The 27,074-nt window shown below is 41.9% G+C and overlaps 1 protein-coding gene across 3 annotated transcripts in view; it reads left to right on the top strand.

The window, feature by feature from the left end:
• Nucleotides 1-27,074, top strand: part of ASTN2 (astrotactin 2) — an 852,746-nt gene that overhangs the window by 272,883 nt on the left and 552,789 nt on the right. For all 3 annotated transcript variants that reach the window (XM_012768786.3, XM_012768785.2, XM_012768780.2), the window contains one exon: nt 21,120-21,227. In XM_012768786.3, coding sequence (XP_012624240.1) covers nt 21,120-21,227 — 108 coding nt within the window. The remainder of the gene's footprint in view (nt 1-21,119; nt 21,228-27,074) is intronic.

Raw genomic sequence — 27,074 nt, 5'->3', positions numbered from 1 at the left:
TGGCAGAAATTTGATGTCATAGTCGAATAGAGAGAAGGTGACAGCTTAATCTAAAGATTGCAGCTGTGGAAGTGATGAGAAATTATCAAACCTGAGCAGGTGTTTTATTAATCAGCAGAGACAATGAGACTTGGGGGTGGGTTGGCTGTTCTCTGGAAGAGAAAGAAAGGGACCAGTGATGACTACCATGTTCTGGCCTGCGTAAGTGCGTGACTGGAGGTCACATGTTCTAGGATGGGGAAGACTCGTCGAGTGGCAGGTTTAGGAGGGAGACCAAACACGCTGACTTGGCCATGCCATGGTCTCTTATCTGAACTGAATAGCAGCTTTACAAATCATACGGGGAATATGGAATTATTTTCTTTTATAAGAACAGAAAATGGGGAAGTTAAATGACTTACTTGAAGCCACAAGACAGTGTTGATAGAACCAAGGTGAGGACCCAGGATTCCTAAGTCTCAGTTAATGAGTCTTATAACTGGCCAGTGAATCCCTTGGAACAATAATGAAACTACCTGACCTTTTTGCCTTTGTGGGATTTGGGGAGAGGTCAGAAATTATGTTTACACACACACACACACACACACACACACACACACACACACACACACACACACATAATTATATATATATTTTTATATATATATAAAATTATATATATATAATTTTAAAAGGGGGTTTTATCTTCATTCTGCCTTGTTGTCATGAAAGGCAGGGACTTTGGGTGGATGTGACGTTCGCCCTGGGTTCGATTGCCGTGTCTGAGGAAAGATGGAGTATGATGTCTGCTTTGAAAAGATGCTGGTTTCTACTGGGTTGGAAATGCACAAGGGCTGAGGGGGCAGTGGTAGCTAGGGGAAAGAAAAGGCGGGCTCTTGGCCCATGGAGGAGTATTTCTGTTTGAGATTAACAGGCTAGTAACTCAGCGAACAGGTTTAAAGAGAACATCTCTTCATAACATCTGTAGCACCATAGAGGTGGGGTGAGAACTCCTCTTTAGTTATCCCTCTGGTCAGCACTTGCTAGCACCTACTATGTGACAGTCCCATAGCAAGAGTGGGTAAAAGCACCCCTGCTCGCATTTTGAGACAGTAATGGGTGGAAATCTTCCTCAAGTTTCCTAGAACAGCCTATTGACACAACTCTGGGCATTACACAACTCTGGGCTACTTTGTTTTTCTCTTTCTTCTTCTTCCTTTTCTTTCTTTTTTATTTTTTTTGTTTTTAATTTTGCTTTTTGACCTTCTCCTGGAGCTGTTTAAAACCCTACACTTGCCTGAGAAAGAAAAGAAAAATCGTAAATAGCAAATTGAATTTAGTCCCTTCCACTCGGATCTGAGCTAATTAAATTTGGCATTTGCATAGAACCCTTAATGTGTCTGCCGTAGAAAGTAATAGACTGCTTCTAGCTAAGGGGAAACTGAGGTTCCTCATCCCAAAGAGGGGCCCTTCTGTCTTCTTCACCTGCCTGAGACGTTGATTGCTCTGAAAATGTCACTGTCATTGCCACCACTCACAATCCTTAAGCATTAAGTTACCAAGAGGTGTGGGGAGAGCACTGGGTGTAGAGACCCAAGAGCTGATTGTGAACCAGTTCTTGTACTGACATCTCCTTAACGTGTGGCCTTACACATCAGCAATGTGACACTCTGCTTAAATTATTGAGATTTTAAATGGGCCTAATTAAAGGATGAATGGGAAAGTGCTTTTTTTCCCACCAATGCCAGGTGAAACTTTGCTAACACACACACTTTTTAAGAATAGTCATGGTCATTTGACACTTCAGAAGTAACTCTACTGGCTGCAGGACAGCTTTTAGGCCATGGGGAGCAGGCAGATTCCCTTGTAGCCTGACTTGGAAAGAAGGGTTTTGCAAACAAGATCTTGGAGCAAAACTTCCACTGTTAACTCCCAGAATCAACATTCTCCTATACTTGCATTATACAGATTGAGAAATTGCTAGTGACATCTCATACCTTAGTCTTGTCTACTGCTTTGATCACCCAGATGGCAAAGATTATTCAATTTAGCAGTTATCTGAGTCTGTTGTTCTTGGTTGTGTGTTTGTTTATTTATGTGTGGCCAGAAAAATGCATAGAAGAAAGACCCTACAGTGCTTCCATCATGCCTCAAAAATACCTGTTTTCACCAATTTGCATAGGTCATTACAAACCCCTTTCCTCTGCATAAAAGTCCACATCCTTTTTCCAATTTTACATTACTACAGAGCTAGCCAGCTGTTTCTCCCAATGCCCAGCCCCCTCCACACACACACACACACACACACACACACACACACACACACACCCCTAATCTCACTCCCTGGCCCTTGACGCTGCCCCCAGAAGGTAGGAGCAAGCCCTGGCCCTGTGTTCCCACAGCTTTCGAATTTACCTATGTAGTGGTCTTTCCATATGATAGTCTGTCGCCTGGTTTCTTGACCACTTCCTCCATCTGAATGTGAGTTCCTTAATGGGAGTGATTGTATCTTATAATGGCTATACCCCAAGCCTACTCCACAGGCTTCACATGTAGGAGGTATTCAACAAACATGTTGAATAAACCAATCAATATCTGAACAGAATAAAACTACAAGTATTCGTCAATGGTCCAAGGTTTATAACACACTTTGGAATAGGTTATCTCATTTAAGCATTGCAGCAGCACTAGAGAATAGATATTATTCCCATTTTAGAGATGTGAGTCTTAAGAGTTGAAAGAGCTGAAGTGATTCACCCAAGATCACTGTTCATGGTGATGATCACTGTATAACAAATTACCCCAAATCTTTGCGATTAAAAACAGCAATCTTTTTTTTGGCTGGGCGTTTCTTATTTGGGTTCTCTTATGTAGTTGCAGCCAAACACCAGGTGGGACTGCAGTCATCTGAAGGCTTAACTGGGTTGCACATCCAAAGGGCACCCCCCCCCCCAAATGGCTGGCAATTGGTGTTAGTTGTTGGCTAGGAGGTCCACTGGGACTCTTGACTGCTCCTACAGGTAACTCTCCAACATGCTGTTCTCTGTGTAGTCAGGTTTCTTGGTGACTGGCTTTTCTTCCAGGAGAACTAGGTGAAGTTGCATGGCCTTTTCTGACCTAGCCATGGAAGATACATGCCTCAATTCTGCCATTCTCTTTTGGTCAAAAAAGTAACAAGCCCACCCATATTCAAGGATTAGAGTCCATTTCTCAATGGGAGGTATGCTAAGAATTTGGGGACTATGTTTAAAAACCACAGTAACTACAGTAAATTTAAAAAAAAAAAAAAAAAAAAACAAGCTCAGAAAACTTAGGTTTTCTGACTCCAAATCAATAATATTTTGCTGCTCCCTGCTTGATATAGAAGATGAATTTTGAATACACAAAACAATTCAAAACTAATGCAGTGTATCAGTGAGGGCCTCAGTTCTCCAGATAGCTATAGGAAAAATGATTCTGCTATAACACTATTTCTGATAATTATTGATTTGTCTCTGTTTCAATATCCTGCCTGAAATGCAGAGGAGAAGTGAGGATACTCCACCCCCTGGAATTACTTCTCTGCCCTTAAATCTGACCAACAAGAAGAGTCTTATTTCGTAACAAGTTATTTTAGACTCAAATACATATCTCAAACATTCATTTAACCAGAGATACAACAAAGGCCTTAATTGATAAATCCCATGTATTATTTTTTCAAAGCAATTCATGTTCGTTAAAGAGAATTTGTAAAATTCTCCAAAGTGCAGACAGAAATAAAAGTTTCCTATAACTTCATCATGCAAATATTGCCAACATCTAAATTTCATCCTAATTTTTTTCTAGCTTTACTTATATTTTCTATATTCAGTGTGAATTCAACTTTATTAAGATATAATTTATATACAACAAACTGCATCCATTTGGAGTATGCAACTCAATGAGTTTTGGAAGATGTATACACCAGTGAACATTTCCATCACTCCCAAAGATTCCTTGTGACTTTTTGTAGTATATCCTTTTCTTTACCACAACATCAGGTAACCACAGGTCTGCTTTTTATCACTGTGGCCTGGATTTGCCTCTTCCAGAATTTCATATAAATGGACTTATACAGCATGTACTCTTGTGTCTGGCATCTTTCATTCAGCATAATGATTTTGAGACTCCTCTATATTGTTGCACATATCAGTAGTTCCTTTTTAATGCTGAATAGTATTTCATTATATGCAAATGCTCCATTTTATCTGTTCACCTATTGATAGACATTTTGGTTGGTTCCAGTTTATTGTAACTGTGAGTAAAACTGCTGTGAACATTCATGCACAAGTCTTTGTGTGGGCATATGTCTTTATTTCTCTTTAGTAAATAGTTAGGAATGGGATCCCTGGGTCCTATGGTTTGTAGGTTTAACTTCTTGAGAAACAGGGTTTTGTTTTGTTTCTCCAAAGTAGACATGTGATACATATTCCTATCTCCAATAAATGAGAGCTTCACTTGCTTCAAAACCTTATACAAATTGGTAAAATCCATCTTTTTAAGAACTTAGCCACTCTTCTTGTTGAGCAGTGGTATCTCATTGTGGTTTAATTTGTATTTCCCTGATGACTAAAGAAATTGAGGATCTTTTCATGTACTTTGGGGTGTTCATATTTTTTGAAATATTTCTTCAAATCCTTTGCCAGTTTTTTAATTGAGTTGTTTGTCTCCTTATTATACAGTCTTTTGTCAGATATGTCTATCACAAATATTTTCTCCCATTCTGTAGCTTGCCTTTCTTTTTCTTATGATATCTTTGGAAGAGCAAAATTTTTTATTTTTATAAAGTCCAGTTTCTATGTTTTCTCTTTTATGATTTATGCATTTGGTTTCCTGTCTATGATCTTAGTCTACCCCAAGCTCAAAAAGATCTTTCTCTCTTATTTTCTCCTAGAAAGTTTATAGATTTATCTTTCACGTTTAGGTCTATGATCTATTTTGAGTTAATATGTGGATGTGGTATGAACTAAGAGGTTTTGTTCATTCCTTTTAGTATGTGGCTCTCCAGTTGTTCCTACATCATTGTTGAAAAGATGTCCTTAGCCAACTTTATCAAAAATCAATTGTGTATATTTCTAGATTCTATATTCTGTTTCATTGATTTATATGCTTATCTTTTCACCAAAACTCCACTTTCCTGGTTATTATAGCTTTAGAGTAAGTCTTGAAAACAGGTAGTACAAGTCCTTCAACTTTGTTCTATTATAAAATTACTTGGCTGTTTTAGGTTATTTGCACTTTCGTATAAATTTTAGAATTACCTTGTCAATTTCTAACAAAAACATCTCTGCTGGAATTATAACTTGGATTGCATTTAATCAACAGATAAATTTGGGGTGAGATAGCATCTTAACAATATTGAGTCTTGCAATCCACAAATGTGGTATATCTATTTATTTTGATTTTCTTTAATTTTTATTGGCATTGTTCTATTGTTTTTATTGAAGAGATCTTACATACCTTCTGTTAAACATATTATTAAGTATTTTGGAAGTTTTTTTATACCTCCAAAATATGGTGAAGTAAGTAGAATTATTTTTGAAATTTTATTTTCCTGTTGTCTGCTGCCAATATGTAAAAATACAACTAACTTTTTAATATTTACCCTTTACATTTTAACCATGCTAAAGTCACTTATTCTAATAGCTGTTTTGTAGATTCCTTATGATTATTTTTGCAGATAATCATGTTCTCTTCAAACAAATATGGTGTTATTCCTTCCTTTCCTAGCTTTATGCATTTTCTTTCTTTTTCTTGCCATATTGAAATGGCTAAAGCAAGAATCTCTCTGTATGTTCGATTTTCAGCAACTTGACTAAGGTACACATAGGCTTTCTTTTTCCCATGTTTATCCTGTTTCATGTTCCTCAAGCTTTGTGAATTTGTTAGGGTACATCATACACTAATTTTAGTAAATTCCAGGTATTATTTCTTTATTTCGTTTCTCCCTACCTCTCTTTTCTCCTTCTGAGACTCCACTTATCTGTTTTTAGACTTTTTGATATTTTCTCATGGGTTCTTTAAATACTGTTTAATTTTTTTTTCTCTTTTTCAGAATAGAGGATTTGGAAAATTTCTGTTATCCTATCTGCAAGACCATTGATTATTTTTTTCCATTTTATTAAGCCCATCTTGTGATCTTTTTTTTATTTCATTTTGTTTTTCAGTTCTAAAATCTCCATTTGTGTGTGTGTGCGCACATATATATGCATACATACAAAATGTAATTTTTCCTGCCAATCATTCTTGTATTTTTATTCATTATAATCATCATTTCCTTTATCCAATTGATCACAGCTGTAACTGTGCTGAAGTTCTTGTTTGCTAATCTCACATCTGGATCATCTTAGAATTGGCCTTTACTGATTGTCTGTTCCCTTGGAAATAGATGAAACTTTCCTGGTTCACCATATGTTGAGTAATTTTGAATTGACTTTTGGAAATTGTGAATTTATTGTATGAAGTCTCTTGTATTTTGTAATTTTTCTCCAAATAAGGTTGACGTTTTGTTTTTGAAGGCGGTTAACTTGGTTAGACTCCAGCTGTCTTGGCTGTGATGAGCAGCTACTGAAATCTCAGGTGTTTTATTATCTTTCAGCTGAGTTTATCAGGGTCTATCTTACATGTGTGTGTAAGATAGGTTTACAGGGCTTATAGGCTCCAGGGCTTAGCCAGAGATGTGGGTAGAGATCACACACAGATTGTGGGTTCTCCTTCCATGCGTCTCTCCTTTTCCTGACTCCTATCCTACCTTCTGGTGGCTTGGCTCAATCTGGGATCCATCCGCTGGGTCCTCAGTCCAGAAAGACAGCAAACTTACTCTTGGTGTTTCGGTTGCCCTAAGCCATGCTCTAAATGTAGCCTACTTTAAATGGGAAAACCTTGAAAATGGGAAATTCATCCTATGCTAGCTCTTTCCTCCAAGTTTCAACTTCTTTCCAAAATATACCTGCTCTTATTTACTTTCCAGAGCCCTCAGATAGTGTTTTTTGCATTTTGTTCAGAATTTATTAGTATTATCTGCACAAGGATAGGTCTGTTAACATCATACTCCTCTATACCATATGCAGAACCTCCTCTATCTTTGATAATCATCTTATTAATATATAATTTATATCTTTATGCCCTTTCTTAAAATCAGTATTGGAACATAAATATTTTCTACAAATTTCATTGTCAGCAACCCTTGTCTAATATTTCAACATCATTAACTATTCCCCTTAAGTTGCAAATGAAGAGTATTTTCCATTTCCAATATTTATAAAGAACATTGCAATGAATGTAATGGTGCCTATCCTATCTTTAGGATGGTGTCCTTAAGGTGAATTTCCAGACAGGGTTCAAAAAGAATGGACATTTTTTAAGGTTCTTTTTTTATATTGCCAAATTGCTTCCCAAAAGAACTGTATAAATTTGCACTGCTTGCAGCAATTTAGGAAAATGATCATTTCATAAAATAATATCCAGCCAGCACTGGATATTATTAAACCAAGAAATAACATTTCTTTCTCAAAAGATGAAAAAATTATAACCAAAAATTTATGAATACATGTGCACATAATATTTTAATAGCAGAGGGTAGATGTTTCTGGTTCTACAGCTAGAGACTCTAACATGAAATAAGTGTATTGCAGAGAGGAAGACTCTGAAAAATTTAATTCTGAACAAATAATCACAGATAGTTACAAAGAGTGGGGAAATTGGGAAGCATAGAGTGAGAAGATGTGTTTGTACAGGAAACTAAAAGATGGGGGGAAAAAAGCTAAAAATGCAAAACAGTTTAGCCCAAACTTATGACACTACTCATAAAAAAAAAAAAAAGCCTGACACTTCAAATTTGTCAATGCGTGCTAGGAAAATTTGAAATAAAATAAAATAAGCAAAAATAAAACAAGCCTTTAAAATTGCTTTTGAAACAATAAGAACAAGAAAATGATTGTCCCATTGCATGAAACAACTGAAACCTTATTACCACCTGATGAAAGTATAGAGCTAAGTTCATTCTGAATCTGTCAGATCTGTCACTTATATCAAGAAAAAAATCTGAAAACTAGGGAAGGAATATAAAGATGTTTCATAAGAAATGGAGTTCTAATACACAGAGGAGGGAATAAGTATTTACTTTGAAGTGGCCTCCTCAATTTCACTCTCCAGACCAAAACAAATGACTTTTCCAGGTGCCGAAATATTTTGAGGAAGATATGATTTTAGAACCAGAGTGTTGGTTTATGATCTTGGAGGAATCAAGGCAGGCAGAGGAACTTCCAACATTCTACAGAAGGAAAAATCTTATCAGGCTTACAAATAGGTGGTGAAGCACTTTTGCAATTTTATCTTGATTCTCAAGAACAATGAGAGGTGGGTTGGTCAAATGTACATGGTGAGTGTGTGAAGGGAAGTTGGGAACGCTGGAAGACACCATGGGTTCACTAAGAATAAATCATACCAGGTGAGATGCATTCCTTCTTTGATGAGTTTGTTGCACAGGAAGCTCAGGAAAAAGACCCTATCACAGATGCAGGATATCTGAGTGTCAGCAAGATATTTGACAAAGCTTCTCCTGAGTGTATCAAATTTTGTATGTGTTTATCTGAATATTCTATCTTCCCAATTAAGTGTAAGCTCTCTTGGCAGGGAGTATTTCTGCTTCACTCCCCAGGGCATATCCACTTCTCAGCTCATTATAGACTCTGAACAGATATTTATTGAATGAATAATTTTTCTTTTGTTTCCAAAGGGGAAAATTGTAGGCTACTTGATAGTATAGTCAGATGGTTCATTTTTATTCAATTACATCTTCCCAAAGAGTCTTCGTTAAGGACCTGATGTCAACCTGAAGAGAGTTCTGCAGCCATGAGTTGTCAAGTTCTATTCTCCATATAGTTCTCTCCAACACTGGTGTCACTGTCTTAGACGTATGGAATACTGGGAATAGCAAAGACCATAGTTAGATTTCCCAACCTGCCTTCTCCTTACTGGCTATATGACCTTGCTCAAGACAAATAATCCCTGCAAATGCCAATTTCCTGATAATTAAAACAAGAATATTAACATCAACTTAATTACACTTTCCTATGTGCTAAATGATTTTATCATACGTAAATTTCTAGTCCTGCTGCTTGACAAGTCACAGGCATTCGGTCACCATTTGTTCCCATTCTTACCTCCTGCTCCTTTCCATGTTTGCACAATTCATAGAGGGCAGATAGTCAGGGGCTAGTGAAATCGTGAGATCAGAGGATTTAAACAAAAAAAAAAAATGCATCTTGAGAGACTAGAAGAAAGGGTTGCAATATACAGATACAATTTGGTAGTACAAAATGTTCTTTGCTTTGGTTTAGAAAAATCAATTCTACAAATACATGATGGAAAAAGACTAGATTTATTTGCAGTGCATGTCAGCAAAGCATTGAGGGCATATTGAATACGAGTCAGCTGCCAATAAAACTGAGGCAGTCCTGGGCTGCATTCTTGTAAGTCTTATCGTTGAGAGAAAGGGAGGTGTAGCCCATTATTGCTCTGTGTGGGTCAGATCACACCTGGATTATCACACCCAGTTCTGGACATCAAAACTCAAAAAGGACATGAGAAAATTGAAGTACGTTGAAAAGAATATGACAGAATGGATTTGAAATATGGGATGCATATCAAAATCACTAAGATTTGAAAACAATGATGCAATACCCAGTGTTCCAAAGAATATAGTGAAATAGTGACTCTAATATACAGCTGATTGGGGTGAAACTGGTATGTCCTTTCTGGAGGACATCTTGACAATACAGATCACAAACCTTAACTACCTCAGTGCTCTTTGATCCAGCAATTCTTCTTTCTACTCTCAAGAAAATTTGACACAAGGATGCATAGGGATGTGTAAAAAGATTTATTTGTAAGAATGCATGCTAAAATATTGTAGTGAAAAACTGGAAAAATACAAAATTTAAACAAGAGGAAATTGGTTAAATAAATGATGCATTAATACAGTAAATATTTTTAGACATTAAATGATTTTGAAAGAGAAGACTTAATGGCATGAGATAATGTTTATGACATATTTCATTTTGCTTCATTTTAATTCCACAAGCAATTTGTATTCATTTTCCAAAAAGGGAAGAAATAAAGGTAAACAAAAAGAAGAAAATATCAGTATCCACAGAAAATCACTAGTAAAATTTTGGTAAATGTAGGTATACATATATACATATAAATGAAAATATTTATATACATACATTAATAGGTCTAGATGTGTATACATACACAAACACATATATAAATTATATAATAGAAAAAGTGCCAGGCATACAATTGGATCCCAATATATGTTTCTAGCATGAATAGTATATATATAGATATTTTTTATAAAACTCACAGGATATACTCAAGTTACAAGACAATGAAACCCAGTTGCAAAAACATGCACATAAATGCATGCTCAAAAACTCAAAGTAAGAGGAGTCAGTTGGGATTAATAGTGTTTGACTTGATCATTATTTTCTTCTTTGTGCTTTTTTATATTTTTTAAAATTTTCTATGATAAATATGTATTTACTTTATAATAAAAATTATAATCTTTTAAGCATATAATATAAGGAATTGCTGAAGGAATGAAATAGGAATATTTATTTTGGATGGAAAGATTGTGAGTGGGCAATGAGCAATCTTCAGACAGCTGATAGGCTATCCTATGGGGCCAGGGAACAATCTGAGTCTGGATGGACAGCACAGGCCGAGAACCTGGTTCTCTGGAGACCAGTTCATCTTGGCATTGCCCAGGGTTGCTGTATGATGACAGCTTGGGAGGAGTGTGGACATTTTTGTAAGACTGCACAAGAGAAGGGTTCTGGTTACCTACTGCTGCATAATATACCATCCCAAACTTAGTGCCTTAAAGCAATAATATTATTATACTTACGGATTCTAGGAGTCAGTAATTCTTACATGGTAAGAAAGAGAGGGATTATCTCAGCTCCACAATGACTGAGTCACAACTTAAACATCTGTAGGTAACCCAGATGGCTGAGGGTTGAAATCAACTAGGAGCTTCTTCTCCAACATTTTTGCCACCTGGAATGGGTCAGGATGTCCCAGCGAACAGCTAGGACTGTTGACTGACCACTTACACATGGCCTCTCTATGTGGCTAAGAATCTCACAGCATGGTGGCAGATTTCCCAGCATTTTAAGAAAGCCAGGCAAAAGCTGAATTGCTTTTTAAGTATTTTCGCTGGAGAGTGTATAGTCACTTCTGCATTCTGTAGATTACAGAGACATCCTCAAGGCCACCCTAGATTGAAGGGCAGGGAAATGAGACCTCACCTTTGATGGCAAAGGTCACATTTGCAAAAGAGAAATGAGAAAGGTCTCATTGCAAAGAGAGAGCGACAAAGGTCATATTGCAAAAGAGAAAGTGGTGTGGGAGATTTTGTTATGGCCTTGGGAAAATATGGCATCCTACCGAGAACAATGAGATATTTCAGAAGACAAAGCTTTATTTTCATGAATAATGAGGTAAGCTCGGTTAGAGAGCTTTTTCCCCATAAGTAGTTCTTTGGGCCAAACTATGGGGACAAATTGCTATATCTCCCTTCTTGGGTGATGAAACAGTCTTCCTCTGGGATGGCCATACGGTCAAGTGAGGAATGGGCTAAACTGCAGCAATAAAGATAGTTTATTTAAAAAAAATAAGCATAGGAGGCTGAGGTGGGAGGATCACTTGTGGCCAGGAGTTCAAGACCAGCCTAGGTGACATAGCAAGACCCCCATCCCTACAAAAAATTTTTTAAAAGTTATCCAGGCAGGATGGTGTGCATGGTGAGAGGCTGAGGCAGGAGGATCCCTGGAGTCCAGAAGTTGGAGGTTGCAGTGAGCTATGATCACGCCACTGGACTCCAGCCTGGGCAACACAGTGAGATCCTGTCTCAAAAATAAATAAATAAACATAACATTTATTAAGCATCTTTTTTTAAAATTGGCAAGTATTAGATGTTCATTGGAGAAAAATTTTTAAATGCAGAGAAGCAATAATAAGAAATTAAAAAAAAAAAAAACCCAAATTTAATCACCCGGAGAATATCTACTCTAGCACCTTAATATATTTCTTTCAAGATCTTGTAGATGTTTTTATTTACATATTGTATGTGCATTTTTAAAATATGATAGGATCATTTTGTACATACAGTTTTGCAAAATGCTTTTTAAAACTTAATTCATAACATTAGATCATGAATATTTCATAATGGCTTTTTACTTTTTTTCTTTATTTTTAAATTAAAATATATTTATTTTTTATTACACAGTGGAATTTATACTGGGTATAATCAAGTGGGTTAAGTTTACACAAGTGGAATCCCTTTTTGTAGTATTTTCTGAATACTTTTTCCTTCCATAGTATAGCATGGAGAGGTTTACATGTCAATAGTATTGATTTATGTCACTGTTTTTAGTGGTCTCATGAAAGTCTATTTTAGAGATGCATCATCATTTTTTAATCAGTCTTCTATAAATGGACTTCTTGGTTATTTCCCTTTCCCTGAAATTATAAACAATCATGTTTAATTATGTTTTTACCATAAATATTTTTTCACCATAATGATCAGTTTTAAAAAATTCAACATGATTCCCAAGAATACTACAGAATTTTTTTTTCCCTAGAGGATAGGACAAACCAGGGTTTTAATCCAGGTCCTGCTATTTACTTGGCTGTAAGACTGCAGGTAAGGAGGTATACCTCAAAGGTGAACACCACATGTGTCCACATTTTAAGGAATAGTGTAGTCACCTCTATGTAAAGTGCCTACCATTGCGCCTGGCCTATAGCAGGTGCCTGATGACAGGTAGCAATTGTGGTCAAAACATCTCCAAGAGGTGAATGCATAAGAACATCTGCGGTTTAGCTCAAGAGCTCGGAGCAATTGCGAGTTGTGTGGTTTAGGGGGTGTGGGAAGTTTTAGCCATTTCTGTCCTCTTTCCATGAGTGCCACTATTTGTATTCCCTGGACAGTTAGGGGTCAGATGGGTTTTTGCATTCCCAGGCCACATATTTCTTTATCTGGTGCAGTTCTTGGCAATCTAAAAATGCAATATCGCTGTCACCAGCTTGAGGAAGACATGGGGCCTGAATAATTTAACATGTCACCACCATCCATCATGATAGCAAGAGCGGGAGATCGAGTGTGGAGGGCTGGGCCTGCCCGTGGCTGGCAGAGCGGATCTGTGGATGGGGCAGCCTGAGCGGAGAAGGTAGGTTTGCAAAGAAGAGCAATGAGTTAACTCTCGTAGGCCCAGGAAAGACCATGTATCCTCTTACCCCAGCTCTCCCCATAACGGGATTTGCAAGTTGTGTGGATGCCTTGCTTAGCCCCACAGCAAACCTGTGGTCAAATCCTTAGTATGCCACCAAATATCTATGTCATCTTGGTGAATCCTCTGAGTACCTCCAAATATCTCTAGTTTATTTAATAGCAAAATTGCCACAAGAATCCTCATGTAGAGGGCTTTGCTCAGTCCTATAATGGCAAGTCAATAATCCCTTAAATATTTCGCCAGCAGAAAGTAAACTCTAAGAAGCCAGGAATTTTTATTTGTTTTACTCACTGCCTTTTATTTGTTTTACCTTCAGTGCCTAGAACAGTGTTTGGTACAGAGTGGGCACTTAGTAAAATGATTGTGCAATGAATGAATAAACCACGAGTGAGTATTGTGATTATTTGAGTTGGCCACTGAGTCCAGGATGGACCGAACGGTCCCCCTCTGCATCCCCAAACACCTGGCTAGGGCTTAGGCAGTCTGAGCTCTTGGTCCCTTTCCAGGTGGCTCTGTAATGCTTTCAAAGTGTGTCCCAACTCTGCCTTTCCCTCTCTCTCTCACATGCCCCATACTACAGTTCTGTCATTAGCCTTGTAATGTTACAAGGAGAACAGAGAATTTCTTTTTTGATGCTTTTAGGAATAACTCATAACATAAAATTAACTATTCATCATTTTTAAAGTATATAATTCAGTGGCATTCAGTGCATTCACAAGGTTGTGCAACCATCGCCTCTGTCTAGTTCCAGGACATTTCCATCACTCCACACTCATTATCAGTCACTCCTCATTCCCCCTTTCCTCTGCCCAGCCTTGGACACTAGGAGTCTACTTTTGCCTCTGTTTACCTCTTCTAGATGTTTCATATGAATCGAATCATGCAATATGTGCCTTTTTATGTCTTGCTTCTTTCACGCAGCAGAATGTTTGTGAGGTTCATCCACATTGTAGCAAGTATCAGCATTCCTTTTTATGGCCAAATCATGTTCTATTTGTATGTAAGACATTTCATTTGTCCATTCATCAGTTGATGGACATATGGACTATTCCCACATTTTGGCTTTGCAAATAGTGCTGCTATGAACATTCATGCATAGATATTCGTTGGAGTATGCTATCTTCAATTCTTTGGGGCTGTATGACTAGGAGTAGAATTCCTGGGTCATGTAATTCATGTTTAACTTAAGAAACCCAAACCATCAAACTGTTTTTCACAGGGGTGGCATCATTTTGCACTCCTACCAGCAACATATGAGGGTTCCAATTTCTCTACATCCTCACCAACATCTGTTATTTTCCATTGTTTTGCCTATGTCCAACCTAGTGGGTGAGACATGGTATCTATGGCTTTGATTTGCATTTATCTAACAACTCATGGCATCGGGTATATTTTTATGAGAACAGAGGGGGTTTTGGATCACACAAAAGCTAGGTTTAAATTTGAGCCCTGCAATTTGTAATTTGTGTGATTTTGGATAAGCAATGTTGAGATTGTGAATTGAATGTTGATTTGTCTGTCCATAAAATGGGACCAACTCTTGCATCTGAGGCCCCTTGCGAGATGTGGTTGGGATGTTCCATGTGCAGTGCCCAAAGCAGTGCTCTCCATGCTATGGTAGGTACTTGGCCCACCCTCTCGGTGGCTCTAGCTCAGACCATCCGGGACAGAAGAACCAGAAGCCCAAGGAGCAAGGACAGAGTGGCAGCCGGTTCCAGCAGATAGATAGCCTCTTCTCTCCTCTTGGCAGTCTCTGGCCATTCTTACTTCCTCTCAGCCCCTAAATAGAAATACTCGAGCCACCTTGTGTAATTAATGGCTACATTTATTGTACTAAATCACCAATTTTATATTAAAATGCTAACAGAGGGAGCCCTTTTCCAGCCATCTGAATCACCTCCAAGTCAGTCTGCAATTGGTCTGTGGCCCCTTCAGTTTATATGGACACTCAGGGGCTACATGCCTTGGGTGGCTGCCACCTCCCCAGGATGTCACAGCAGGTGGGGGTGGAGGGGTGGTGATGAGCAGCACATCCTTTCCTTTTATTAAACTCAGACAAGCATTGCGTAAACGAAGAATCTGTGCCTCTCTCTTTATTTCTTTGGTTTTTGTGCTAAATGCTTACATAGAACATATCATTTTCCTCATAATGACCATGTGAGCTGAGAGTTATTTCCCCCCTTTTAATGATGAGTTCAGAGAGGTCAGGTGCCTTGCCCAAGGCCACACAGCTAATCAGTGAAACATAGGATTGGAACTCACATCTGATTTCAATATCCTAATTTCTTTCTACTGAAGTTTATTACTTCCCTTGGCTTATGGATTAAACCGACATAGAAACTAACTAGACTCTACGTGCCTTGAAGGCAGGGACCACGGCTATTGCTGCTTAATGGAATCCCAGCTATACCATATTTTTATCCAAGTCACATTTAGGAAAAAAGATTTAACATCTTAGTAGAGCCTGTGGCTTATTTATCTCTCTCTTGTACTCAGACCCTGACCCTTAATTATGCTCAGTAATATGTGTGGTCTGCAAATGCCTCTGGAACTGTGCCCTCCAATATGGTGGGTACATGAAATGTGGCTTATCTGTATTGAGATGTGCTGTAAGCATGAAATACACACTGGCTTTTGAAGTCTTATTATGAAAATATACATAAAATATTGCAGCAATAATTTTATTTTAATTGCATGTTAACATGATAATACTTTTAATATATTGGGCAAAATACAATATATTCTGAAAATTTATTTGAAGCATTTTTTAATTTTTTTTTTTTTTATTTTAGAGACAGGGTCTCACTGTCGCCCAGGCTGGAGTGTGATGGTACAATCCTAGCCCACTGCAGCCTCAAACTCCTGGGCTCAAGCCATCCTCCTGCCTTAGCTTCCTCAGTAGCCAGGACTACGGGCAAGTTGCACCACACCTGGCTAATTTTTAAATTTTTTGTAGACAGGGTCTTACTATGTTGTCCAGATTGGTCTTAAACTCCTGACCTCAAGCAGTCCTCCTAAAGGGCTAGGATTATAGGCATGACCCACCATGCCCAGCTATCTTTACCTTTTTACTGTGGCTACTAGAAGACTTAAAATTGTGTGTGTGGTTTGTATTATATTTCTACTGGACAGACTGGTCTAGGGGTATCCTCTTTGAGCCTCAGTTTCCACTCTGAAAATGGTACCTTAATACTTACAGGAGGGAGGTGAGGGTCATAAGAGCGGTGAGAATGGAGTCTTACCCTGAAGGGGCGGCCTTCATGGTGGTTACAGGGACATGGTCCCTGTGTGCTTGGTCATGTGGAAGGATGGAGGGGTCACTAGGATCTTGCTGAGCCTGATTAGAATTCCAATAAGAGTTCCATTGCAGAAGCTCAGAGGAGGAGCAGTGAGAAGTGAAAAATGTGTCCAGGCATCAGGATCTAGTAACAGACCTACTGATCCTTAGCAGTCAACTCATCAAGCATCCACCACTCCTCTACCTCTGTACACATACACACACACACACACACACACACACACACACACACACACACACACACATATATATATATATATATATACACACACTCACACTTTCCCAGGTTGCATTAGCAATGAGGCAGGTGTTGCAGGTAGACCGATCCCATTTCAATCCCAATCCCAGCTCCTTGACTTGCAACTTTATACTCTGAGACACAAGTATTCATCTGTAAAACAAGGCTCATGATGCCATCCTTACAGGGATGGCTGTGGATGTTAAATGAAGTATTTTATCATATTTTATTACACTCCAGCACAGAGACTGAGGGAATAGACTTACCAGCCACTGTCTGGATTTGAATTATGATTCTGCTACTTACAAGCTGTGTGACCCTGGGCAAATCACTTAATTTCCCCTTGCCTTCATTTCCTCATCCATTAAAATGGGAATAAAAGTAGTAACTTACCTCCTAGGGTCCTTGTAAGGATGAGATGAGTCAACAGATGTGCAGAGTTTAGAAAAGTGCCTGGCAGAGAGATGGTGCTATGCAAGTGTTAGCTTTTCTTGCTATATGAGAATTGCCTGGTGGCTTTCATGTCACCCCCACTAGCCTGCCACAGTAGGGGGGAGTGCTGTCTGAGTCCCATCTTCCATACTTGTTCACCGTGGTAGGGGCATAACAGGTCAAGTGTTTGGGACAGGAGAGAAGATAACATGGAGGAAGGAGGGAAGTGGAGAGGGAGGCTGGAGCTGAAATGCTTCACAGTTTGAGTGTGGCAGGGAAGGGGCTGTGGGAAGGTCTGGGGTGGACTCCTGAAGGGGTAGAGCCCTCCTTTTTGCTCTGCTGCTCTAAACACAGCAGGAAGTGTGACAGATGCTTCCTGAACATAAGGGAACTCCTTTATCAGATGCCTTCATTTCCTCCTTGGCCAAGAATTATGTGTAGATGAACAAATGCTCACCCTCCCTCCCCTATCCATTTTTCCTGCCTGCCTGCCTGCCTGCCTGCCTGCCTGCCTGCCTGCCTTCCTGCTCCCTGCCTCCCTGCCTCCCTGCCTCCCTGCCTGCCTGCCTCCCTGCCTGCCTGCCTTCCTGCCTGCCTGCCTGCCTGCCTGCCTGCCTTCCTGCCTCCCTGCCTCCCTGCCTCCCTGCCTGCCTTCCTGCCTGCCTGCCTGCCTTCCTGCCTCCCTGCCTGCCTGCCTCCCTGCCTCCCTGCCTCCCTGCCTCCCTGCCTGCCTGCCTGCCTGCCTGCCTGCCTTCCTGCCTCCCTGCCTGCCTGCCTGCCTGCCTGCCTGCCTGCCTCCCTGCCTCCCTGCCTGCCTGCCTGCCTGCCTGCCTGCCTGCCTGCCTGCCTTCCTTCCTTCCTTCCTTCCTTCCTTCCTTCCTTCCTTCCTTCCTTCCTTCCTTCCTTCCTTCCTTCTTTCCTTCCTTCCTTCCTTCCTTCCTTCCTTCCTTCCTTCCTTCCTTCCTTCCTTCCTTCCTTCCTTCCTTCCTTCCTTCCTTCCTTCCTTCCTTCCTTCCTTCCTGTCTGCCTTCCTGCCTTCCTGCCTTCCTGCCTTCCTTGCTTCCTGCCTTCCTGCCTGCCTTCCTGCCTTCCTGTCTGCCTGCCTTCCTGCCTTCCTTGCTTCCTGCCTTCCTGCTTGCCTGCCTGCCTTTCTTCCTTCCTTCCTCTCTCTCTCCCTCCCTCCCTCCTTCTTTCTTTCTTTTTTTTTTTTTACACTAAAATATTTTAATGTTTTAATGGCAATTTAAAAAGCCCTGCTGGCCTCTGTTCTCCAGCCACTTCCAGAATTTCCATGGGGCCCCTGCCAACCCCATTTCAAAGCAGAGCCTTTACATGGAGAACTGCATCTGGTAGAATCTGGAGTCTTCTGCTGTCTCCAGGCTGTGCTTTCAGTTGCTGGGGCTTAGGGGAGTATGCAGTAAGGCCCAGGGACAGACCATGCCTGGTGACGCATTTGGGGATGATGTTGTTGTCCCTTGCACTTTCCCAGTCATTACAACCTGATGTCTCAGGGAGGGTGGCAGAGGGAGCAGGGATTAATCTTTCCATTTTGCAGAGCATTAAACTAAGAGACGGGATCACAAATGCTTGGAAATTTGAGCTTGGGCATTAGTCACACCTGGTTTCGAAGTCCAGATTCACTCATTTTTAGAAAATCATCTTTCTTTTCTGACCCTCATTGCCTCATGTGCAAGGTGGGCATGATCATTCCTCCCTCCAAGAGCACAGTGACTTTGGAATGAGGTGATGTATGCAAAGCTCAAAACACAGTACTTGGCACCTTGATACTCAAAGGACAATCTGCTTTCCCAAGGTTCATTCTTGAGTTGTTTCAAGGAAAGTAATTTGTATACTAGAGAACTGGACAGACCAGCCTTGAATCTCAACTCTTCTAAGCATCAAATGTTTGGCTTTTAGGCAAGTATCTTCACCCAAGCATGTCTTTCTGTCTTTGCTCTATTATCTAGTCTGTTAATTACACCTCTCTTACGAGTGTATCATGATGAGGATTGTCTGCAATAATGGATACAAATCTTCTAGGTACATAGTAGATCGCTCAACAGCGTTGCTGAAACGAGTGAATGTGCAATAACCATATTGCAGAAAGAGTATCTGCAAGTGGAATTTCTGTGTACTGAATGCCACTTAAAATACCCTACCTGAGGAAATTACATAGTAAATCCTTCCGTGAATTGAATAACATTTTCTTCTAATGTGTGTTTTTCTTTCCCTCAGTTGGAATTTTTGAATAGGTAATAGGTTTGCATGGTGCTTGATTGAAAGGATACAAAGGGTTTATAGGGAAAAGTAGCCTCCCTCTGTCTCCATCTTGCAGCCACTTAATTCTCCATCCAGGACGACCACTTTCGTCAGATTCTTGCATCCGCTCCTAGAGATGGGCTATTCATGTAGACAGATGTCTGAGGCCCCATCCGCTAAACAGCTTTCAAAACCTAAGTCCTTTTTCTTCTCTGCTCACCCACCTCACTCCCAACATGCTCAGAAGCTCTCGCCTAGTTACTTCCACTCTAGGGTGAAAAGTTTACCAAGCATTCAATCCCTCTCTTTTGTTCTCCTGTCCTTTTTTTATTTTTTAACAATTAAAGGATGGGAAAAGAAAAAAAAAATCAAAATTACCTATATTTCTCTCCAGAATTAACAATGATTAGTATTCTGACATGATGCCTCTTAGTCTTTTTTCTTGATTGTTTTTGCAAGTGACTGTTCACAACATATATGCATGCATTGCTCTGTTCCCTCTGTGGTCTTCTGAGTGTCCCTGAAGCCCCCTGGCCCCTTCTCCTCCCCAGCCTCGCTCTGCAAACCCTGGCCCAAGCACCCCGGTCCTTCCACCTGGTGCTCACTGAGCCCGAGGGCTACCTTCCCCAACTGGCACCCATTCTGAGACCTGGGTCCCACTGGAGTGCCTTTCCTGGTACACACAGCTGGTCAACTCACTCTCTTGCTCCAGAACCTTCCAGACACCCAGAGTAAATCCCCTGATCCTCAGTTTGGCACTCAGGGCCTTCCGCTGTGCGGCTCCGGCACACCCTTCCCGGACAGCACTCGACTTGACGTTGCTCCGACTCGCACTCCCATCCTGCAGGCGCCCAAGCTGTCACCTCTCCCGGAAGTCCTTTCTCTGCCGCGGAAGCCCCATCTATCCTTCCAGCCCTGACTTAAATCTTCACTCCTCCATAAAACCTTCCCAGGTCCTCCGTGTTAAAATGAATTGCTCTCCCCATATTCCTGGCGGCTCACTGAGTGGTAAACAGAAGCCATGAATTAGGTTGAAGGCTCCTTAGGATTCCGCTTGTCTCTCTCACTAGCTCATGCCTGGCAAGGACCGGGTCGTGCATGCCTCTGCATTTCCCCTGTCCTGCTCCGGGCCCGGCGTACAGTAAGCCCTTGACTGAAACGTGTGCAAAATTAAGTGGCCCGGAGTGTCTTTATAGAGGTAGGCGCATCACCCGAAGCAACAATAGCTATCAATTATTTAGTACTCACCACGGACCGTGTATTTTACATATAGCATATTTCCTCTAATCTTCAAGGCAACCTCACAAGGTTAATAGTTATTGTCCCTACTTTGGAAAGAAAGATCCAAAGGGCTCAGAAAGGTGCGGTGTCTCCTCAAGGTCACGCAGCCCAGAAGCTTCCCGGCTGTGGTTGGACCCTGGATCCGCCTCCCTGCAGAGCCTGGACTCCCTCCATTAATCACGCTGACTCCTGGGGCACTGGGGATTTGCAGGGAGAAGTCCGGGGACGGGGTCGCTGACCTCGGGGACGGTTAAGGGATTTGCCAAGCTTGGGAGGCCTGCAAGGCTGGCTGACGGACTGTGCTTCCTCACAGGCGGGATCAGCTTTGGGAGAGCCAAGGGGACGTCGGGCTCGGAGGCGGACGACGAGAGGCAGCTGACGTTCTACACCGAGCAGTACCGAAGTCGCCGCCGCAGCAAAGGTAATGGAGTCCTTGGAAGGTTCCAGAACCAGAGTTCACAGAGGGAAAGCCTGAGAATCAGGTTTTTTTGTGCTCAGTGACAAATCCTAAATCTTCTTTGACCTGGTCCTGATCCAGTTAAACACAGAGCTTGCCTTGGCTGCCCTGGCCAGACAAGTGACCTTCATTGTTTCCTTTCCTTGCTTCATCTTTTATTTACGTTCTGCCCTGTCTCATTCCTTAAAAAATTGGGGGGATTTTTTTTTCTTTTTTTTAGGTCATGTAGTTTTCTTTAAAAAAAATTCAGAACCGGAATTGAAATAGCTAATCAGATTGAAAGGAAAATAGGAATAAGGGAAGACTGACGTGGGGTAATCCATGCCATACTGTGTTACGGAGCTGTTAGAAGGAACTGGAAAGTTACATCAGAGATTCCCAGCAGCCAAAGTGTAAAGGGAGGCACACTCAGAAATAAAATGTAGAGGGTCTGTGGGGTGGAACCGAGCATTTGTTCAGGAAATTCTACTTACCTGACATAGAAACCAGAGAGAATATCCTCCAATGGGTCCCTGTAAACAAGGCACCGTGTGACTTTCTAGATAGTATCTTTAACAGATAAAAATCAGTATTGAGGCACAATTGTTTCACACAATAGCACTCAATGTAAGGTGATATCAAAATACTGAAGCAGGATTCCATAGAGAGCTAAACCTTGTAGCTAAGATCCATGATTCTGTGATGATTCAATGTATTCTGAAGGGAAAAGGTAGCATGTTTAAGGCAATCACCTGTGAATGTAATTCCTCATCCCTGAGTGTTTCATAAGGATGGGAAAGTGGCAAGTTTCAGATTGCATTCTTGGAAGAGACCCTGGCTTATAAACGTGTATTCCCTGCCAGGGATTAAGGGCTGATCCATGCATGGGTTTTACCAGCCACTGAAAAGAAGGTCCTGTGGCAAACATCAGATCACATGGCAACATGTGTGGCCCTCCCACCTCTGCAGACAAGGGAACTGAGGAAGTGCCTGGGGCAGGGAGAAGGGGAGAAATCCTTTCACAAACCATCCTGCATGCATCCTACCCATGTGTGCTGTGTGCAGCAAGAACACGGATCACATAGCTTCTCTGAGCTCCTTTTGCTCTTAAGCAAGTTAGTTACATTCCCTATGCCTCAGTTTTATAATCTGTAATATGTATTTTGTAATTGCCTCGTGGGGTTGGGGATGAATTTTGGTTGCGTTACATAGAAAATTTATTATGATGCCTGGTGTGTTCATTTCATTGCTCATTGTAGTCCCTGTGTCCCGGCCTCTGGCACTTGCACTGACAAGGCCCGTGCAAGGAGGAGTGTTTCCACTGACACGTCACCTGGGAAGGGCCCGCAGCCCATGCAGCCATCAGATGAACAGGGTCTGCCTCTCCCTCCTTCTCAGCTTCAGCTTTCTCCACTGGATCTTAGCCACAAGGCCAAGAAGTGGTCCCCAGCTTTCTGCAATCTTCTGCACTGCAGATTTAGAAGTTAAGGGTTGATGATTCTTGACCTGTCTTCTCCCTCCCAGAATTAGGGCTGGGGAAGTCAGTGGGTCCCCTAGCAGGACTGGGCTGTTTGCAGCTAATTGGAAAAATATCCATCACCGAGCATGGCTCCCATAAATTGGAGCTGAACTCTAAAAAGAAAAGCAAAAGCAAGCCGCAGGACTTGCGAGAAACTATTGGCCCAGTGCCACTATGCATTCTAGAAAGCCGGGCTGTGTTTTCAGGGTGGCGAGGACACCAGCCCCTTCCCTGCCTGGCCCTATTGCCAGCCGAACGCCAACACTACTTACCTCGTGTCTCCTCTCCACTTAGTTCCCACTAATGGCACGTCCCTCTCCCTCCTCCTCTGGTTCCCATCACATCTTTTCTTTTCCTCCTCAGTATCTTGGGTTTATTTGCTTACTTGTTCGCTTTAATTTCTATTTCTTTTGCCGTCTTCTCTCCTCCTCCTTTTCTTCCTTCCTCCCTTCTTTATCACCGCTTCCTTCTCTTCTTTCCTGCCTTTTCTTTTGTTCTCTTCTCTCTCTTCTTATTTTCTCATCCTCTTCCCCCTTTTCTCTCATTCTCTGCTTTACTCCCCAGTTCTTTCCTGACAAATCTCCCCTCCCTCCCTCCCTCCCTCCCTCCCTCCCTCCCTCCCTCCCTCCCTTCCTCCCTCCCTCCCTCCATTCCTTCCTTCCTTCCTTCCTTCCTTCCTTCCTTCCTTCCTTCCTTCCTTCCTTCCTTCCTTCCTTTCTTCCTTCCTTCCTTCCTTCCCTCCTTCCCTCCTTCCCTCCTTCCCTCCTTCCCTCCTTCCCTCCTTCCTCACTCCTTCCTTCCAGACATACCATAAATATTCATTTAGTACCTACTACATGCCTTCCTCTCTTCTAAACACTGGGGGCATAAACCAAGCAACAATTTTTAAATTCCTACCCTTATGGATCTTATACTGTATTTTACATCAAAATACAAATATATTAGATGATGACAAATGCTAAGGAAAAAGGATGCAACAAGCACAGGAACTGAGATAGCAGGGAAGGCACTGCATGTTTAGATTCCGTGAGCACAAATTACCCTACCCCTTCTGCAGGATCACAGGGAGAGCATGCCTGACAATGCATTTGATGTCGTTGAGGTTGTTGGTGTTGCTGCTGCAGCTGCTGTGGTTTTTTTGTTGAGCGCAGAAAGTGAATTTGGTTCTAGCAAAGCCTCCACTCCAGGCAAATGAACTTAGAGCCCAGTGTCCAGTTCTGTAGGTACCGTGGTTCCCCACAAAAGAGTGGTGGCTCTTTCTTGCTCTTTCTTATACTTTGTACAGAAGTCGGGGTACCTCCAGCTCTCACTATCCTGATGGGAAAAATGCGTGGTACGAAGGTGAGCCAAGGGAGGTCCGGGAGCCCTTGATGCAAGAGCAACAGGGCAGGGCTTTTGGAGCATGGATTCTGGTGCTGGGTGGCTTGGGTTCAAATCCCAGCCCCGCCACTTACTAGCGGTGCCATGTTATACATGCTACTTAACATCTCTGTGCGTCAGTTCCCTAAGCTGCAAAATGAGGATAGTAAGATTAAAACTCTGGGGAATTGTTCTAAGGATTAAAATCACTTGGTATCTGTAAAGCATTCAAGAGGAGGTTAGAAAGGGAGAGAAGGAAGAATTTGTAGGAGAGCTAAGCTGCTGAGCAAGGACCACCAGACCTACTGTGTGTGTTGTGTTGGGAGGGATCTCAGAGCTGACTAAGGTGCAACTTGCTGTTTGTCTTAATCAAGTCCCAGCTCTTATTCTGGCCTCAGTTTTCTTATCTGAAACGGGGGAGAGTGGAAGGGTGGGAGCTTGTCACATTTGATCTCTGAGGTCCCTTCTCCCTTGAGCATCCATGGGACAGTCTGTGCATTTGTGAGAATCCCTTTGCATTTGGGGTGTCCCTTTGCATCCTAATTGCCTCTCCCATGCCAATGCCTGCCCCCTTCCCTGTTGCTCTTTTGGGGGGCAGGGTCTGACTGTGACACTAGAATGGCTCTGCCATCTCCTTTGGCTGTGCCGATGGCTTTCTTCTTCCCTGCATCCCTCAGGACCCCCTGGACCCCCTGGGGGTCCATCATGTCAGCCTGGACCCCCATCATGTCAGCCCTCCCCTTTCCTCTGTCGCATGGTTCCAGCTGCTCTTTAGCAAATGCAGTGCGTCAGCAGTTCCCCGTGGTCTGCCCAGGGGCGTGCAGCATAGAGGAGGTGACAAAGTGTAAAGGCTGGGGAAAGAAAAAGATAAAACTACCAGGAAAGACGGGTCCCTGTGCTCCCTGTGCTAGTTGAGAGCAGACACCTCATAGCATCTGGGACTCCATATTAATTCCCTATAGCCCCTTCAGTTCCATCTAAAAAATAGAATCTGAGCTGTCCTTACGAACTCTAGGGGCAGGTGGGCTTGGATCAAAGCATTCAACTGACCGTCTTTGAAGTTCTCAGATGGAAGTTGTGTCTCTGGGGTCATATGAAGGTGACAGGGACAGTGGTTTCCAGTCCCAGCCCTGTGTAACCTTGGCCAAGTCACTGCTGATCTCTGAGTCTGACTTGTGTAGCTCTAAGTAGAGGATTAAGAGTGATGCTTAAGAGCAACTCAGTCAGCACTAGTTAACGTTTTCCCGGGGCCCCTGCACTGGGGCACACAGTATTGGGGGAAAATGTTACAATACTTTAGAAGACAAAGTGTAACCAGTTATTGAGTGTTTCAGATTACCCCAGCTTGGCTGGGTGTGGTGGCTCACGCCTGAAATCCTAGCACTCTGGGAGGCTGGGGTGGGAGGATCGCTTGAGGTCAGGAGTTCGAGACCAGTCTGAGCAAGAGCAAGACCCCCGTCTCTAATGAAAATAAAAAGAAATTAGCCAGACAACTTAAAATAGAAAAAAATAACCGGGTGTGGAGGCACGTGCCGTAGTCCCAGCTACTCGGGCGGCTGGGGCAGTAGGATTGCTTGAGCTCAGGAGTTTGAGGTTGCTGTGAGCTAGGCCATGGCAACATAGCAAGACTGTCAGAAAGAAAGAAAGAAAGAAAGAAAGAAAGAGAGAAAGAGAGAAAGAGAGAAAGAGAGAAAGAGAGAAAGAGAGAAAGAGAGAGAGAGAGAAAGAGAGAGAGAAAGAAAGAAAGAAAGAAAGAAAGGAAGGAAGGGGGAGGGAGCGAGGGAGGGAGGGAGGGAGAGAGAAAGAGAGAGAGAGAAAGAAAGAAAGAAAGAAAGAAAGAAAGAAAGAAAGAAAGAAAGAAAGAAAGAAAGAAAGAGAGAGAGAGAGGGGGGGGAGGGAGCGAGGGAGTGAGGGAGGGAGGGAGGGAGAGAGAGAGAAAGAGAGAAAGAGAGAAAGAAAGAAAGAAAGAAAGAAAGAAAGAAAGAAAGAAAGAAAGAAAGAAAGAAAGAGACAAAGAAAGAAAGAAAGAAAGAAAGAAAGAAAGAAAGAAAGAAAGAAAGAAAGAAAGAAAGAAAGAAAGAAAGAAAGAAAGAAAGGAGGGAGGGAGGAAGGGAAGGAAGGAAGGAAAAAAAGGAAGGAAGGAAGGAAAAAAAACAGATTACCCCAGCTATAGGAGAAGAAAGACATGGAGGGACAGCTAAATATGTGTGTGTGTGTGGGGGGGCTTCCTGGAGGAGTTGAGGCTGGAAAGTGACCAGGGTCTCAGACATGGTTCTGCCTCTTCTCATCCACATGACATGAGCCGGCAGTCTCAGTATTCCCATCTTTAAAATGGAGTCACAACACCTTCTTCACAGGGCCATTGTGGGGATTAAAAGAGATAATGAGTATCTCCTTTATAACCTCAACTCCTGTAAACAAGTTCTCCCTTCTCCACTGCTCCATCCTAGTCCCCACTGCCTGCATCCTTTGCTTAAAAAGTGCTATAAGTCCCTTCTCCATGGTCTCAGTTGATCTGTTTCAACCCATTTTCAACCGTGCATTTAAAAAATGTAAATGGGGCTCATGTTGCTTCTCCACTTAGAAGCTTTCCTTGCTTTCCTTTTGCATTCAGTATGGAATGTGAACTCCTTACCACACCTGCAGTCTTATAAGTGGTCTTGCCCCGCCTGTCTCCCCAGGGCTCTGTCTTCTCCTGCCACCCAGGGCTCCCCTCAGCACTCCCACATCTCTCCTGCCAGAACCTTCCCAGAATTTCTCTCCTAGAATGCTCTCTCCCCCCCTGACTCACTCACCCCTGCTCCCCGGATGTCTCCACTTAAATGGCATGTTTTCTGCAAAACTGCCCCACTGAGTTGATTTCCCAGCCTAATTATACAGCAAATTCTGTGATCTTCCCCCATTTTAAACTTAATCACCACTATCACTTGACATTTACTGATCTGTTCCCTGTT

Source organism: Microcebus murinus, chromosome 12 (assembly GCF_040939455.1).
Source record: "Microcebus murinus isolate Inina chromosome 12, M.murinus_Inina_mat1.0, whole genome shotgun sequence".
NCBI classification, from domain to species: domain Eukaryota; kingdom Metazoa; phylum Chordata; class Mammalia; order Primates; family Cheirogaleidae; genus Microcebus; species Microcebus murinus.
This window is presented reverse-complemented; position numbering and strand designations above follow the sequence as displayed.